This window comes from Pleurodeles waltl, chromosome 2_1 (assembly GCF_031143425.1).
Source record: "Pleurodeles waltl isolate 20211129_DDA chromosome 2_1, aPleWal1.hap1.20221129, whole genome shotgun sequence".
NCBI lineage: Eukaryota > Metazoa > Chordata > Amphibia > Caudata > Salamandridae > Pleurodeles > Pleurodeles waltl.
The window spans coordinates 482,798,542-482,815,988 of NC_090438.1; the positions used below are offsets into that span (position 1 = coordinate 482,798,542).

Sequence of the window (17,447 nt, forward strand, 5' to 3'; positions counted from 1 at the left end):
CCAAAACAAAACCTATTCATAATATTGTATCCAACTTGAGTGTAAGAAAAGTAAAAACAGGAATGTGCAAAACTTACAAAATAGTAATCCTTTATATTTAGAAGAGTGAGGCCCCCGTCGTGTTCTTATTTGTACAAATTATTTAGGACTACTCTTGAAGTTGTATTTGCCCAGAGAAATTCTGAAAACAATCCATCTATTTCTTTGAAAAACCTACAGCATTAACTTTACAGCATTAAAACAAATTGAAGATTTCACATCATTATTAGAAGGTGATCAAATCATAGGATATTTTCTGCCACTTCTTTGGCTACATTTTGTACAACCCTCAGGTATAATATTTGGACCCTGATTTAGAAATTTGTTAGTACTGTTGGTGAGGCATATACTCGAGTGGAGTGTACAATTATTATGAAGGATAGTCCAGATCATTTGAATTTGTGATGGTTCTTTCAGGCACACATACACATTGATTTGCCCCTTCCCTTTTTTATATCAATGGGCATATGTCAGTTAGTATGTATCATATATAAACCATGATACTTTAATCTTTCAGCAGCTTAGCACATATGTGTTTTTTACACAGGTTACACTTTAGATGTTGCATGAATCTCAATTTGTAAGAGTCATGAGTCGGTATAGTTTGTATGATTTGTGACTGCAGTTCCATTCGCAAACCACTGGTCACAAAGAGACTCCCAAGTTCAGGTGTTAACTGACTCACAAAGGGGAAATGGTTCCATGTGAGCACCTTCACAATTGGAATTCGAGGCAACAGCTGTGGAGGAGGAGTAATCAGTGGGTCAAGGGGCCACTGAGTGCTGTCACTGAAGTTTTCCAAAACCACCTCCCCGTGCTTGCAGTCAACAGTAAAAGGTAGCAAATTATGACCTGTGAATGATTATTAACTAGGCTGATCATTCTGCGATCTCCTGGATTCCCAATTTTTCTAAGAGAACTATTAATACATAAGTCAGTGAACAAAATCTGATTTGATTCACAAAACGTCAGTTCGCATTTGCAGACCGCTTTTTGGTAAGGGAATCATTGTTCATCAGGCCTTATTAGATGTACTCTCCTGCTCTCGCTCTCATTGATATTCCTCTGTATGAAACAACAGGGTCTTGAACACTGAACATATGTACAAACTAAATTAGCTACTTAATGCAGTGAGGACTAAAGAGGCTATATTGCAAAAAAGTGATGAATCTTCTATTTTTCTGCTTACGTGTTTCTAGTTTGTGGGCGTGTCGTGCTATGGAATGAAAAGGAGCTCCAAGATCATACTCCTTGTGTGTTTCTCACACACAAAAATAAACAATGACTTCACAGATTTTCTTGGGAACCGACCTGAACAGATTGAAGTTTGACTTCAGCTTCACAGAGACAATCAACCGGTGCATGCAGGTACCCAACAAGTTAAAAATTCTAGAAGAACCTGCCTCTCTGATTGATGGTTCTTCAGGGGATAACCACCCCCTATCTTATCAGATGCACATACCCGAAAGGATATCACTTGCAGGTAATGAAATTCATTGAATTCAACTGTAGGCTTTTAATTGTATTGTGTTTAGGTTTAATAAATCATGTATCTCTAAATTTAGCAAAACATTTATTTGCAAAGCACATGTTCACCAAGATGGGTATCTTGGCCCTGAAATAACAGATGTTTATTGTTATCTGACTCAGTTATACTCATTTCATCGACTTTGGAAAGAGGGAAAACTAACTGGACCCACTCCTATTCCAACCCGTGACCTTGAGGTCAAACACAGATTCCTGCCATGGATGCATTAAACCACTGAGCCACGAAACCAGCTCAATTCATAATTGTGATGTGTAATGTCAGCTACTCCCTTTTGATACCCACCCAGGACATTAAAACATAGCACTGTTGATACCTTTTGGTACCCTGGAATAACAAAAGTGCATGGCATTGTGCAATGACAGTGGTAACTGGGCCATGACTGTTTCTGAACTCTGACAGGTCTCCTTCACCCTTCATAAGGCAACATAGTGGGTAACTGAAGTCACCTGCAATCATTTTTTGACCAGAATGAACCCAGGAAATAAAGGGGGATGTGCGTTGGGGGGTGGGGAAGCCTCATCTTCTATGATCTCTACATGTGGCTGCAATCAATTCCATTCCGAATCTTTGGCCCTCATTATTGAGCCCGGAAATAAGTACTATGGCAGGAGTACCTAGAAAACTATATGTTGGCTATGCTCCAAGAGCAAAGGGGTGCCTCTTACAACATTTTGGGAGAGGAACACCCAGTTTATAATAGTCTGACAAAAACAAGGGATGCAGCTGACACTTCTGCAACAGCTCCTGTAGCACAATCCAGCAGTTGTTAACATTTTGACTTCTGTGAACATCTATCTGAGCAATTTTTATGATTTGGATCTCAACACAATACAGAGAAATACAGACGCAAATATATATTAAACTAATAAACAAACTACAAAATATGTTATTTAATCCACACACACAAAATATACAAAAACCAAAATGTTACATTTTAATGGGAATATTGGAGCTTTTCTAAGTTTGCTTTTTATTTCTAAGAGACAGAGCAATATGCTCGACCAAGCATATCACTCCTCTTTTTGCATGCATCCCCCATTTTTGGACTAATGCATTCGATTATGTTTTTTCAGCTCAGAGTGAACTGAGGCCTGCTAACCAGACCTCAGTGCCTGTGTTCTGCCCCCATACAAAGTATATGCTAAATTGAATACATGCAGTTGGCAAGGCCTGACTTACTTAGAAGTCCCTAGTATATGGTATCCGGGGTGCTTAGTTCATGTAAGGCAGAGTGTCCACCCAGGGCTGCAGCACTATTTGTGCCACTCTGTGACAAGACACAAGATGGCTCTCAGCCTGCCACTGCAGACTGGAAGGACAGTGCTTTCACTGTCAGTTTGACATTGCCATGTAAACCAGTGGAAAAACCACCCTGCCTTTAACATAATATGTAAGTCTCCGCTAAGGAAGGCCTAAGGAGCCTATGGCAAGGAGCTGTGTTTTGTTAAGTGAGACATATTTATTTCAATATGTCTTAATAACAACAGTTCCAAATTGTGGTTTTGCTGTGGATAAAGTTGGTAGCCCTATTGGCTAACACAGGGTTACAGAATGAAATCCCCACCCGGCTAATTTTTGACTGGGACTACCAAACTCAATCATGTGAGGTATCAAATTAATCATGACATTAATTGCAATCTGATGCTCGGATCAAAATTAATGTCACTATTAATGGCTGGCCACTGCTCTTCCAGCATCCTCACAAAGGCGCACACACATACACACACACACAGACACAGACACACACACACACCCTGTACCCCTCTCCCCCTCTCCCTCTTTCTGACTGCCTGGGGAGATGTGTAAATGACTCCCAGGGAGAAAGGCAGTGCTGCAGCCGCAAGGTGTCACCGCCTCTGCCAGGATGCCCATTGTTGGGATTAGCCTCAAGGCATGCTTCAAAGACGAAGCCACACTTTATGGGCCTCCTGGACCAAAACCCCTGAGCAAAATGTCTTTTGTCCATGTAGACAATGTGGAGACAGGGCCAGAGAAGGGACACTTGCCCCATACCAGTTTTACAGTGGCCGTGTTGTCCCCAGGTAGCCACACCTCTAGGGTGGGCTACCTTGCTTCTCACTTCCAAGGAAGGATCGTGCCATCATGGAGGGGGCAAGAATGTGCCATTCTGGGATAACCAGATGCCACACATCCCAGGAACATCATCACTAGGTAGGAGGGGACCCAGTAGCCCATTGACTACTGGCCATGTGTTCCCCTCAGAAAACATTTCCTGGATAAATATGGCACCCTTGCCATGTTGACCCTCAGTACTTGCTGGACCTGGAAAGAGGACAAGAAGGAGACCACTCTGCACCCGTTGGAAGTGCACAAAGAGAGGCTATGACTCCAGAGTGACTGCACCTGCTGCACTTGGGCCTAGTGGAGTTTAGACCCTGGTCTGTGTCCCCAAATGATGATCCCTGGCCCCAATCCAAAGCCAAGACTCTAAGGGTCAGTTAGCTGCCCCCCACAGAACACCAATGGTGACATTAAAGCTCAAGGATTCTAAGTTGCATCACTAGTAGCCACTGCAGTAGTCTTGCCGCTACTAGAGGCCAAGCACCCCTAAGAACAATTCAGAGATAGCCAAAAGGTGCACCGTTGTCTGCTGGGCCCGTGGGTGATGGTTGTGCCTGGATTTGCCTCTTGGAACGGACACCAGCCTCCACCAGAGATTTGCACCATGACTGCTGTGTTGCAAAAGTGCATGGTCTGCATCAGTCGCCCCCACTCACCTGTGGATAGAGGACTCGACTGGACTTCAACCCTATGGGCCAAACATCATTGGGAGCATCATTGAGCATCTTTGAGCTTGCATCCCTCAGCATCTGGACCACTCGAATGTTGTCTAAGGTGGTCATCCTGTAAAGTTTGGATCTTGCACTACAAATGCTCTGGTGGCCAGGTAATTATTCAAAGTATCCTTTCTGGACATCTGTCCTACCAGACTTGGTCATGCATCTCAGGCAGGACCTGCCGAATTAACTCTTCCAAACTTTTCAAAAGTTTCTACATTTTTTTGTTGACCAATGCTTGTTTGTGGTTGATGCTAAAGATATTTTTTCCTTTAAAAATCTATATCTCTGGAACCCTATGGGGAATTTTGATGATCAAGGTCTCTAAATATTCATAAAAAATCTAATCTATTTTTCTAACCTAGTGTCTTATCTGTTTCGTGTCATGTGGCCTTCTTATTTAATTGTTTGGTATTGTTAAATCTTTTACACATTGTTCCTTTGCTAAGCCTTACTGCTCGCAGCCTACCTAGTGTTGAGCTTAGGTTTGAGTAAATCTACCTGACTGGACCCAAGACATTATTTGTGAGTGTAATGCATGGTAGGCCTACCTAACCATAGCATTTAGTGCACCTCAAATCCTCAAAATTGTGCTATCAGAGGAATGACAAAAATGTCAGTATCACTTCTGTTTAAACTACACCCTTGACCTGTAAACCACAAATGATAGCTGCTTCCATCTCATGCCTACTACATTCTCAAAATCCAGCCTGCATAAACGTGAATTAGATATATTTGGTGTTCCAGCTGTCCCTACAGAATTTGGGAAGGCATATACAATTCTTTTATGTGTGAATGGAAGTTCAGTCATGCTTTCAACAAACCTTTCATAGAGGAACATTTAAAACAAAAGAATCTTGGTAGTTAACATCTCAAACAGGATAGCATACATGTCATAAAGTGTCATAGCTTGGTATACTGTGGATACAATCTCTGGTCTTCCCCAGTAGTAGCGGCAAACTCTAGGTCATTGATGATTGTGCATCCTATTGATACTACTCTTTGATAATATTCACAGCATAAACAGAGTAACCCTTTAAAGTGGTATGGACTTAAAACAAGAGAGGCAGCTGGTGAAACTCTTCAGAAATGTAGTCAAATCCAAAGGAAGATGGAGACATTGAGACTCATCAAAATTCTAAATGCACTAGTAAATTTACTTCTGAAAGTAATATAAGGCATACATATGGGGGGCCTTCTTGGTGTAAGTGACCAAGAACTGATTAGTGGCTGCTGATCAAGAGGAAAATTCTGGTTGCCACTAATAATCATGAGCAAGTGAAGAAGATGGCCAGAGCCACCAGAAAATATGAAGTCAATACTATGAACTCATCAATTGTGAATCAGTTCAAAGGAAACTCCCTGGAGGTTGGAGAACAGAAACAATAGGCTATTACATGCTGGAAAGACACATACCATAAGCCTTGTCATATAAGATGACTCACTGCCACTATAGGTTTTGTTCCTGCTAGCTTCAGACCATTGACTCTGACAATTGAATCTCGAGGACAGGAGGCCCCCACAATAGTTTGAAGAACAAGACTACTTCTGTTGGCCCTCACTCAGAAACCTGCATTGAGGATTGGGGTTGTAGTGTTACATGTGTCAGAATCTACCCACACCCCACTATCGGGAGACTTTATTACCTAAAATAGTATCTAAAGACTCTTTATTCACTCTTTATTTCACACTTCCAAGGAAAGGTGCATTCTTATTATTATTTTGGGTGGGCTCTGCTATAATATTACCATGCATTTGGATGGCAGCCTGCTTTAAAATGAAATAAGCAATTGCGCACATGGACACAACATGCTGGATGCTGGATATCAGTTTTTGGACTTGGCCTTGTCTGCAGGGAGTTTAATAAACTTTTTGCCTTCATCTCCTGTTTTCTGAACCGTTTTTGTTGGTTTTTAGGACTTTGCGCACATTACCACTGCCAACCAGTGCTGAAGTACTTATACTCTCTCCCTTAAACATGGTAAAATTGGCTTATACCCAATTGGCATATTTAATTTACTTATACGTCCATAGTAAAATGGTACTGCATGTACCCAGGGACTGTAAATTCAGTGCTACTAGGGAGCCTGCAGCACTGATTGTGTCACCCATTCAGGGAACCCTTTAAACATGTCTCAGACCCCCCATTGCAGCCTATTTAAGCAGTTTAAACTGCCAATTCGACCTGGCAAAATAAAACTTTTCGCAGGCCTAAACGTTCCTTTGATAATGCATATGAGTCAATCCTCAGGTTGGCCCTATTTAGCCCATAGGACTGGGTGCAGTATATTTACAAAAGTTGGACATGTGCCCTTAGGATTTATCTTCCCCAGTAGTGAAAAACTCTTAAATGTGTTTTTCACTACTGTAAGGTCTGCCTATCCCATAGGATAACATTGGGATAACTTATTACATGCAATAATTGATAAGTAAATTGGGGGTAGGTAGGAATTTTGAGTTTGTTATCTAAAGAAATGTAATTTAATAAGTTAAAGTCCTCTTTAATCGTAAAGTTCAATTTTAAATCACAATTCTGAAAATGCCACTTTTAGAAAGTTGGCATTTTCTTTTCCTAACCATTTGATGTCTGTAGGCTGTTTTGTGGGTCACATGACGAGGTATAGCTGGCAGTTGGTCCATGTCTATTGTTCCGGACAGTGAGACAAAGAAGCATAGATGGTGGCAGGATGGACCATTTCTGACTTGCTGAGAGGGAGGTGTATTACACTTGTACATCACAAAGGCCCTGCCTGAGCACACTCACAAAGGGTTTGACACTAGTCTATTGTGACCCCAGAGAATCTAGAGCCAGGGCAGGGAGGCAGGAAATTCCAAGAACCTCTAAGGGTAGAATCCTCCAGAACCCTCTCCTACTTCAAATTGGGCACCAGAAATAGATATTGGTCCTTCAGGCCCAACTCTTCAGTACACCTCTGGACCTGTGGAAGACTCAGAAGGGATGCTGTACTGCTCTTCTGCAAGAAGGACTGCTTCTGCGCTGCCCTGCCCTGCTGCCAGGGCTAGAAGGACTGGACCTACACCATGAACCCAGGACCACTAGGGTGACTTAATGGGCTAATTGGCTGGTTTTCGGATCAGAACTTCAGGGACAGAAAAGCCTCTAACCACCTTGAACTTTGCACCTGTACGCTGCCTGTTGTGATTCCTGCCCCTCCCCCCCAAGTGGTCCTCCCCAGTCCTGGACCCTTGTAGGTAAGCTGATGGTGCTCTGCCAGCCCAGCTGTGGTCTCCATCGGAACAAATGTGATGCAAAGCGACACAGCCTTGTCGCACAGCTGCTAGCCTCATTAGAATCAATGCTGTGCGATGCAAAGCCCCGCAAAGCCTCGTCTCACAGCTGCCAGCCCCATTGGAGCCGACGTAAAGTGACTTAATTCCCGGCCAAGCTTCTCTGCACAACTCAATGGAAGTGACATAAAGCGTCGCGAATCCTCACTACACAGTTTCCACATTCAGCATGAACTTGTGACTTTGTCCCGGCCTGGCGTGACCATATAACCACAGTTGACTGTTTGAGCTTCTAGCCACTGTATGCCCTTAAATCTTTAAAACTGCATTTCTCTGATTCTACTTACTGGATCTTTTTCGTTTTGATCTCAAATAATTTATTCAATCGTACTGTATATTTCTAAACTGGTGTGGGATTTTTCTTGTATTGTGATTCCACTTTACTACTGTTTGAAGTGCTGCATAAATACTGCGAGAAATTGGGTTGTTGGTTGCCTGGGATGTAAGCCCTGGTTGAGCAACAGCTGCAATCCCTTGCAGGGTGAACCACAAAAAGTCACTAATTTAACCTGTGCTTAAACCTGCGTAGCTTGGCACAACAAGCAATGAGGCTGAAATTAAAGGGAATGTGTTAAATATATATGCAGTACACAAAGAGCAACACAGTAAAAACACACAAAAATAAAAATCCCAAACTAATTAAAAAAATAGAGGAACATTTAATAAATTATTTGACACCAAAACAATGAAAATCCAATTAGTAGAACCCGAGTTCTGATGTTTTAATTTTTAAGTGTTCAAAATAGCAAATCTTCAGTTTTGGAAAATGGCAACCTGGGAACCTTTAGCACCTCAACCAAGGGTCCAGAAGTGGATGGAAACCACTTGGGGGTGCAAGACTCACTCAGGAAGGGTCCAGGAACGGGTTTAAGATGGTGGGAGCCTGTTATGTCCCTAAACTAGCCCTTGGAGTCACTTCGGAAGTCCTGGGTACATGTGGTGATGCAGGGCTCTACAGCAGGGCAGGTGTCTGAAAGCTCCAAGTAGGCTCAAGGCAGCAAAGCAGTCCTTCCTGGCACAGCAGTGCTCTGGCAGAATGCACAGTAGGTCATAACAGCAGTTAGTCCTCTGAGAGTCCTTCCGCAGGTCCAGTAATGAACTGAGGAGCAGGTCTGAGAGTCTTATTTTCATACTTTGGTGTCCTGCTCCTAGAAGTTGGTAGAAGTTTCCAGAAGGGTTTGCTGAAGTTCTAATAATTTTCTGCTTCCTCTGCCTTGACTCCCAGCTGGCAGCACTGACAACACAGGGTCATTAAGCCTATTGTATGGTAGCAGAACCCAGCCTATTCAGTTGTAAGTGGGCCTGTTCTTTGCTCAGCCGCTCTGCTAATCCCCGTATTGTGTGACTGTCTGGGGTGAATTTACCCCATCCCAACTGTCAGTTACACCCAGTCACGTGACCTAAGGCATGTTACAGGCACAGAGAGCTAAGGGCATGAAAATGCCAACTTCTTAAAAGTGGCATTTTCAAACTTGTAAAGATAAATTCAATTTTACCATTAAAGAGGGTTTATCATTACAAGTTCATAGATACTAAACATAACATATCTACAGCCTCTGGTTTAGAAATTACAGCATTAATTTTAATAATGAATCAAAAATTTTACTCCATGGGAGAGGTAGGCCTCTTAGTGGTGACAAAACAAATTTTGGAGTTTGTCACTACTAGGACATGTAAAACTAAAAAGCATATGCCCTACCTTTCAATTTCACAGCACCATGCCGTATGGGTTACCTAGGGTTTACCTTAGGGCTGACATGTATGTAATAAAAAGGAAGTTTAAGGCTTGGCAACAGGTTTTGAATGCCAAGTCGACATGGCAGTGGGACACAGTTTTAAGGTGCTACTTAACTGTATGGCATAATAAGTGCTTCAGGCCCACTGGCAGAATTTAATTTACAGGCCTTGGGTATATGATATCCAACTCTACAAGGGGCTTACATGTAAATTAAATATGCCAATCAGGTATATGCCAATCAAACCATGTTTAGGGGCGAGAGCACATGCATTTGAGCACTGGTTAGGATCTTCACCGCTGTACACCAGTCTGAGAAATTGTGTTGTTGGTTGATTGGGGTGTGAGCCCTGGTCAAGCAACAGTCCCAATCCCTTGCAGGGTGAACCTCAGAAAGTCATTGATTTAACATGTGCTTAACCGTGGGTAGTTTGGCACAAAAAGCAGTCAGGTTAAACTTAGACGCAATGTGTTAAGTATTTATGCAGTACACAAACAGCAACACAGTGAAAACACAACAGAATAAAAATCCCAAACCAATTCAGAAAAATAGAGAAAATGTTAATACATTATTTGACACCAAAACAATGAAAATCCAATTATTAGAACCAAAGTTCTATTTTTTATGTTTAAGGTTCAAAATAGCAAGTCCTCTGTTTTAGAAAATGGCCACCTGGGCATCTTTAACACCTCAACAAGGGTCCAGGAGTGGCTGGAGACCTCTTTGGGGAAAGACTCACCCAGGCTGGATCCAGGTGCAGGTTTAATCTGGTGAGGGCCTTTTATGCCCCTGTGTCTTAGAACAGGAGACCAGCTTAGTCTCTTCTGAGGTCCTGGGTGTAGGTGGTGATGCAGGGCTTTACAACAAGGCTTGCCTCTGAAAGCTCCAAGCAGGCTCCAGGCAGCAAAGCAGTCCTTACAGGTACAGCAGTAGTCTGGCAGAATGAACAGCAGGTCATAGATGCAGGCAGTCCTCTGAGAGTCTTTTCGCAGGTCCAGTAGTGAACTGAGGTGCAGGTCTGTGAGCCCTCTTTTTATACCCTTGTGCACAGTTTAATTTAGAGTTCCCTAGTGTTTCACCTGACAGGGATTGCGATTTCTACTTCAGTAGGGTTTTACTCCCCCAGCCACTAACCCAGTTTTCCATATTAATGTTTGGGAATAATAAAGGTATAAGGACACTGATCACATCCAGTGATTTTTCAGCTAACCTCTTCTGACTAATCTCTCATCTTGTACAGACTTCAATGACATAGGGCCTTATTACAAGTTTGTGGGCGGCAGAGACCGCCCGCCAAACTCATACCATCATCTGACCGTTAGTGCAGCCAGAACACCGCTGGCCCTAATACAAGTTTCCCACTGGGTCAGCGGTCGGACCGTGGCGGCTCCGCCATGGTCATAATGTGGCGGCCTGACCGCCATGACCGCCACCTCAAGTCTGGTGGTCTTAAGACCGCTAGATTGGTCATGAGGGCCATAGTTCCCAATAGCCCTCATATTAATTACCATCACAAATGAATCCCAACCAACCCCAAGCCAAGTTCTCAATCCAGAAAACCTGACTAGGCAGAACAGACCCTACCAAGACAGGGAAAAGAAACTATGACTCACGCAGGTATGGTGAAAGTTTACTCTTGCAGAATGACTAAGACAACACTTGTCAGGCTACTTCAACCAAAGCATACCAAGTGAAGGCCCATGGCAGCAGAGATTGCAGCCATCAGACTCCCAGCTAGGGATGCACAAAGCTCCCCTTAGGAAGGACAACGGGAGCACTTTCATTAGCTATCATGAAAATCCCATTGCCAACGATTCCAAATGTAACACACAGATCTAAATAGGTTGTGACAGGAATCTTACAGTAAAATTTGACCCCTGGAATATAGTTTGCCCAGGTTAGATAATGTTTTTAAGATAATGATATCATCCTCTTGTAGGAACTCTGGTGTCTAACCATATGGGAACCACAAGGATTCATAACCATTGGCCTCTCAGCAGCAATAAACTTGTTTGGAACCGAGGAGGGATACAGACTAGCTGCCAACTGGACAAGGTGAAACTGGTTACCAAGGTGACAACCACCAGCAAAGGGCTACTCGTAACAGATATTCTCCTTCTCAGTAACTAAGTATCCAGTGTAAAATTATATATGCACAGTGTCCCAAACTAAAGGGATTTGAAGATTTGCCTGTATTACTCAAAAGTAATTTAGAGAATAAACTGCCATCAGCATGTCAAGTTATAGCAGGGTAATTTAATGGCAAGCTAGGCTAATAGGGAGGGGACTACAAAGTCCAGATGGTAACCCGAAAAAGCCCTTGGAGCTCAACATTTTCCTCCAAAAAATCTCCCTAAGAAAACATCCTTGAAAAACTTTGCTCGAGAAATGGCATGACCTTTGCCTTGCTTACCATAGCGTGCGAAGAACAGGCCATTTCATTTTTTACAATGGTTGAGTGTCCCCACTCATCAACAACCAATTCTCTGCTGCACCAGTTAACTAGAGAGTCAAAAGCAGTGCTTAGTTTGAGCCACTGGTTGACAGTTAGGTGCACCAGCACTCTTTTTTTGGAGATTAGCACTTATTTTACCTCATCAGACATTTTCAGAGATCAAGAGTGGAAAAACACACAAAGGGAAAAGGAGGAGAAAGAGAAAGGTGGAGAAACGATCACAAAGAGCGAAACCAGGAACCTACAAGAATGAGATAAAGGGTAAACAGTGTCTGGCAGTCAATTAAAGATGCATGAGGTGGATTCCAGAACTATACATACCAGTGTCAGCTGTGGGCTTATGAGCCGAGGTTTCGGCACAGCACTTATTCTTTTACAAATTAAGGACTGGTTGAAAGCAACCACAACCAGCTGACTTTCCGACAAAGAGAAGCCTTTTTCCAAGAACCTGGATCACATGCATGCCCTGGGAGCCCCCTTTAAATTTGAAGATGAATAATACTAATTTGAAGTGGCATTGGCAGAGAGCCTTTAGTGGAGTGGACTAATCTACCCAAAACCACACTGCTCAGAAGTAGATTTCTAAACAACGTTGCAGATCATCAACCTTTAGCATCCAGAGCAACTGCAGATAGGATGATTGCTTTTTTGTTTTAAAGTGTCATAGGTGGGTAGTGGAAATCATTGTCCAGAGGGCATCAAGAGCATTTGTAAGACAGACAAGCAGAATTGAAAGAGTGCAGACCTTTCCTTACATGACCAGAATTATTGCAACCTCAACTTCCTGGAAGTCACACTTAGATATGTTCGCTGGGAAGAAATAAACAACAGCCAAAGTAATCCTATCCTTCAGAGTCTGCTCTTTGTATTAACCAAAACTCAAAAAATGGATTTGATCACCACCTACGATGCTGAGGTACGGTCAACTATGTAAAGAAACTCAGACCTGGCAATCTTACAGAGGAAACTAGAAATCAGTTCTTGAGAATGTGTGTCATCACCAACAGCAGCCCTTGAAAACTGACTGCTTGTACACTCTGGTAGAACTCCAGTGTTGTAAAATGGTAATGGGTTATGTGGCTAAACATTGTAAAGCATGGTCATCTCATCTGATCGACCTACCATGGGAAGAATTAATCAATCCAACACTAAAGTCCCTAAAAAAATGGGGTGATCCGAGAAGCATGAAAATTGTACCTACCTCCCCAGATGTTCCAGAAACCAGGAAGCTCAGAAAACAGTACTTAAAACTGAGTACACGAGACTCAACCACAGGGCATGGCAGAAGAACATGGATCATGTTAAAAACATTCCATGCACTGAGGAGTACGATAGATTAACAAAATCAACACCATCTTGCCAGTCTCTAAGGGAGTCTGGACCTCAACCAGTTGGGCCCGCATGAAAAAGCCACATTTAGAACAAAACTGGCCAGTCAGAATGATTTTGCAATGGGAAATCAATCAAAAACATTGTCGCAATTGTCATAGAAAGTGAATGGTGTTCTAGGGGCAGAAATACCTTTCTGGAAAAAAGGTTAGGACTAGTTCAATCTTAAAGACCATTAAGGTACTCTATTACTCTGTGTGGGGATCTCTTCTCAGAAATTACTTAGAAAGTCACAGGCTTCCTCAAGGCATTTCTGACCAGCAGCATGACACAAATCACTGCAATGGCCGCAACCTCTAAGGAGTCATGAGGAGGGTAAAAAACCTCCCAGACATATGCAGATTAAAACCAACCATGGCCACAGAACAGAGCCTCAGAAAAACTTTAGGAGCATGGATATAACACTACCTTTCTTTCCACAGCTCTCTCACAGAAGATACTTAACATCACGTTGGGGCTAGGGCCAAATCCACCAAACAAAATGAAAAGACAAAGAAACAGGCATAGTTAGAAAAGTCTAGAATTATGCCTCGCCATTGACATAACGATCTGAAGCATAGCATAACTCTTGCATGTTTAGGTGAAGCAGCCCCCTATTTACCATAGTCGCATGTGCCTCCTTTTTAATGTTTTAAACATCCATGGTTCCTGGGCATGTGTTTCACATAACACTTTCCCTCCTTCCCGGCCTGTGTTCTTTGAAGGCCCTATCGAGTGCTTAATGTCTTGTATCAAAGGTCTATGTGCCTGAATGCCAAATAAAGTAAAGACCCTCATTCCTTTCAGGGAAACAATCATTTTTACAGCTGAAGAACATGAGAGCCTTCTTACTGCAAAAGACAGGTGGCTCTCCATGGTTCCATTCTCTCACCTATTTAATTTATTTCTGTAGGGATCCACTGTGGTCCTGCTTGCTGGCTGCAAAACCACTACCAGCCAATATGTTTATCATTCACAACTTTATCTGAAAGTGTTTTCAATCAAAAACACCCACAATGATGCAACCTTATACTAGTGCGTGTCCCCCCAAAAATGAACTATAACTAAGATAATTCTCCACGTCCACCCGGGACGTATCACTGGTTTATTCAGTAGTTGCTTAAATGGTTTGTGTGGTAAGTTTTTTTTTTTTTTTGCCAGAGATTCTCAACCTGCAGATGCATAGCTGTCATTGTAATTCTCTCCAACCACATGTTTGAATACTGGGACGTGTTAAGACCAATTTCTTTCCAAATCAGGCCCTTCAGTGTGTTTGGCACTGCCTGTCTTAGCAGTGAGGCATATTTGAGAAAGGCCGCCTCTTGTACCAGTTCTTGCTCCTTGAGTCCAAATTAGAGTCTGATTTGTGCTGTCGAGTACTGTGTGGCAGTAAAAAGAGGAGGCGAAAGGCTTTGCTCTGAGCAGCATTCAAGAAGTTGGCAAACTTGCCAGGGAAAATTTCCAAACCATACAACAGCATGGGGAGAAACTTTGTCTTGATCATGGTGAGTAATGGGCTCCAAGTTGGACTTAGCAGTTTGGTTAACAGAACTTGCAAGGATGCAATTGGTGACAACATCCTTGCTTTCGGGGTGTTTAAGTGCAGATGGTGAGACCAGCGCTCCTGTAGTCAGACGCCATGATATTTATAACTGCCACCTCTGCCCACTGGCCGATTCCCCACAAAGCCATTGCTTTTTCTTGATTACTTGTTTTCCAAAAATGACTACCTTGTTTTTATCCAAGTTCACAGATACCTCATTTAGCTTGCAGTATTGTTGTAAGGCGTTTAGCAAGTTTTGCAGACCAGTGCCAGAAAGATTAAATAAAACAATATTGTCTGCTAAAATAGTGCTGTTATTAATTGTTGGACGAATTTAGGAGGATGGGAGCTAGTTGGAGGCATCCAATTGGTCGCACAGGTCTGCTGGATATAGATTAAATAAAGTCATGGGCAGCACACAGCCTTGTTTATTGCCTCTGTTTATACAAATTTTGGCAGTTACTGTCCTATTGCCACTAACTGTGACCCTGGCCCACTTTTCAGAGTATAAGAGCTTTATTCATTTTAGCAAATTTGCCAGAATAGCATAGTCCTCAAGCTTTCTCCACAGTTGATGCCATTCTACTGAATAGAAAGCTTAGTATAAGTCTACAAAGCGTACAAAGCTAGTTTCTTCCTTGTGTATTTATCAGCTAACATAGCCATAGCAGTAAGGTTGTCGGAGGTGCTCGATGAAGAATGGAAGCCGGTTTGATTGAGGGGTATTAAGTTTACATTTGTAGCCCAAGCTTCCAGGTCCTCTAGCAGGAGGCCCACAAATATTTTTGCATCATTATCGAGCAGTGCAATGATACGGTAGCTTTCTGGGTTCCAATAGGGGCCCTTCTTATAGATGGGTTGTAAAATTGCCCCTTTCCGTGAGTCTGGTGTCTTGTTTTCCATCATGCACGCGTTAAACATTTTGCATAATTGGCTGCTGCAAAATACGTGGTCGTTTTTAAATACTCCTTCAGGAAGGCCATTTGCACCGGGGGCCTCACTCAAATCAAATCAAATCAGGGTTTATGAAGTGCAACTATTTACACGTAAGGGTCTCAAGGTGCTAGGGTGGTTAGTCCTCTGAGCTTCAGTTGAGGAGCCAGGTTTTAAGGTCCTTCCTGAATAGTCAGCGATAGTGACTGCCTGCGGTGCAGGGGCAGGGTGTTACAGCTCTTTTCTGTGAGGTAGGTGAAGCATCTTCCACCAGCCGAGGCCTTCCGTATGCGGGGTACGGTGGCTAGTGCTTGGTTAGTGGAACGGAGAGATCTGGTGGGGAAGTAAGTGGTGATACGATGGTTAATGTAGGCGGTCATAGGTCATGGAGGGCCATGTAGGCGTGGAAGAGGAGCTGCTTCTGCAGGTCCGTAGTCTCTGTTCTATATTTTGCTCCTCAAAATTTAGGGGGGCCACTTTACTGCATGTTTTTGATGGTAATTCAACCGCCTTCTGATTCTGGTATAGGTTGGAGATATGGACTATCCACTGTGACTCTGACACTGTGCTGCTCAGGACTCCCACAGTCCCTCGCTGTATCTGATAAATAACGGAACAAAGCAACTTGCTATTCTTTCCCTTACAAGCCTCCACAATTTTGATCCACTCCTGGTCCATGTGGACTTGCTGAGCTTCCCATAATGCCTTCTTATATTTCTTTCTTAATTCAAGGAAACAGCTAAGATAGCAATTTCCAAGTGATGGAGCTTTGGGAGTCTGGGTGCTTCATTAAGTTGTTGCCTTTGTTTCTTGAGGGCCTGCCTGAACCATCTTTTTGTTTCCAGGTACCAGCTCGACTGACTGCTGCTGTTGGGGGCCAGCTGTTTCCTTAATGATGTCAACATGGCCTCCCAGTTAGCGATTGCATCCACTTGTGTCCTTTGAGATTTTGATAGACTAGCTTTCCATGTTTTATAGTTTTCCATGGATGTATGTGACAAACTTATTCATAGCAAATGACCTCCTCGATCATTTTCACCCAGCTTTTTCATGTGATCGACATGCTGGTTGTTGTTGAATATTATTGTAAGCTGGGGATGGTGATCATTTTCCCATCTTACCTCTATGTGGAAATCTGGTATATACTTGAAGAGTACCATAGGGGCAAAGGTATAATCTAAGGTATATGCTGATTTCTTTCATTTATGAGTTGGTCCGTTAGAGAGTCCTTCGGAAATGTGCTGTTAAGAGCCCTTAGCCCTAGGGCCTTGCTGACTTGTGCGAAAGGGTGGCCACACATATCGATTGACATGGAGTGTGATACTTGGAGTGCAATACCCAGACTCTGCCCCTGGGCACCTTCTCTGGTGCTTCGCTTGCCATGATTGGGCATGTTTAAGTTGAAGTCTCCTGTGATAAGCCAGGGAGTGTCCCCATACTAAGCTCTTGGAGTTAGTAATTCGCTTTCAGTTATACTTAAAACCCCATGTTTTTAGGCTGCATTGGGACTGATATACATGTTTACTATTATAATAGCTTTAGATATTGGGACCAGTGCCCAATTTCAATAATAACTGCTAGCATGTGGACCGGCTTCGGGTCAAGACTCCTCACCTTTTGGGTGACCTTTTGATTTAGCTTTTTTCTGCTGGGCTTGAGAATTCACGGTTCTCATGTAGAGGATTGTTGACTTCTTTCCAACTTCCCTGTAGACATA

At 42.9% G+C, this 17,447-nt stretch overlaps 1 protein-coding gene across 3 annotated transcripts in view; it reads left to right on the forward strand.

Moving 5' to 3' along the window:
- Positions 1–17,447, forward strand: part of LOC138265713 (mitochondrial fission factor-like) — a 248,650-nt gene that overhangs the window by 59,257 nt on the left and 171,946 nt on the right. For 2 of the 3 annotated variants that reach the window (XM_069213669.1, XM_069213679.1), the window contains exon 2: positions 1,239–1,522. The exons of the other annotated variant lie outside the window; for it this stretch is intronic. In XM_069213669.1, the coding sequence (XP_069069770.1) occupies positions 1,321–1,522 (202 nt within the window). In that variant the 5' untranslated portion in view covers positions 1,239–1,320. The remainder of the gene's footprint in view (positions 1–1,238; positions 1,523–17,447) is intronic. 3 annotated transcript variants of the gene reach the window in all.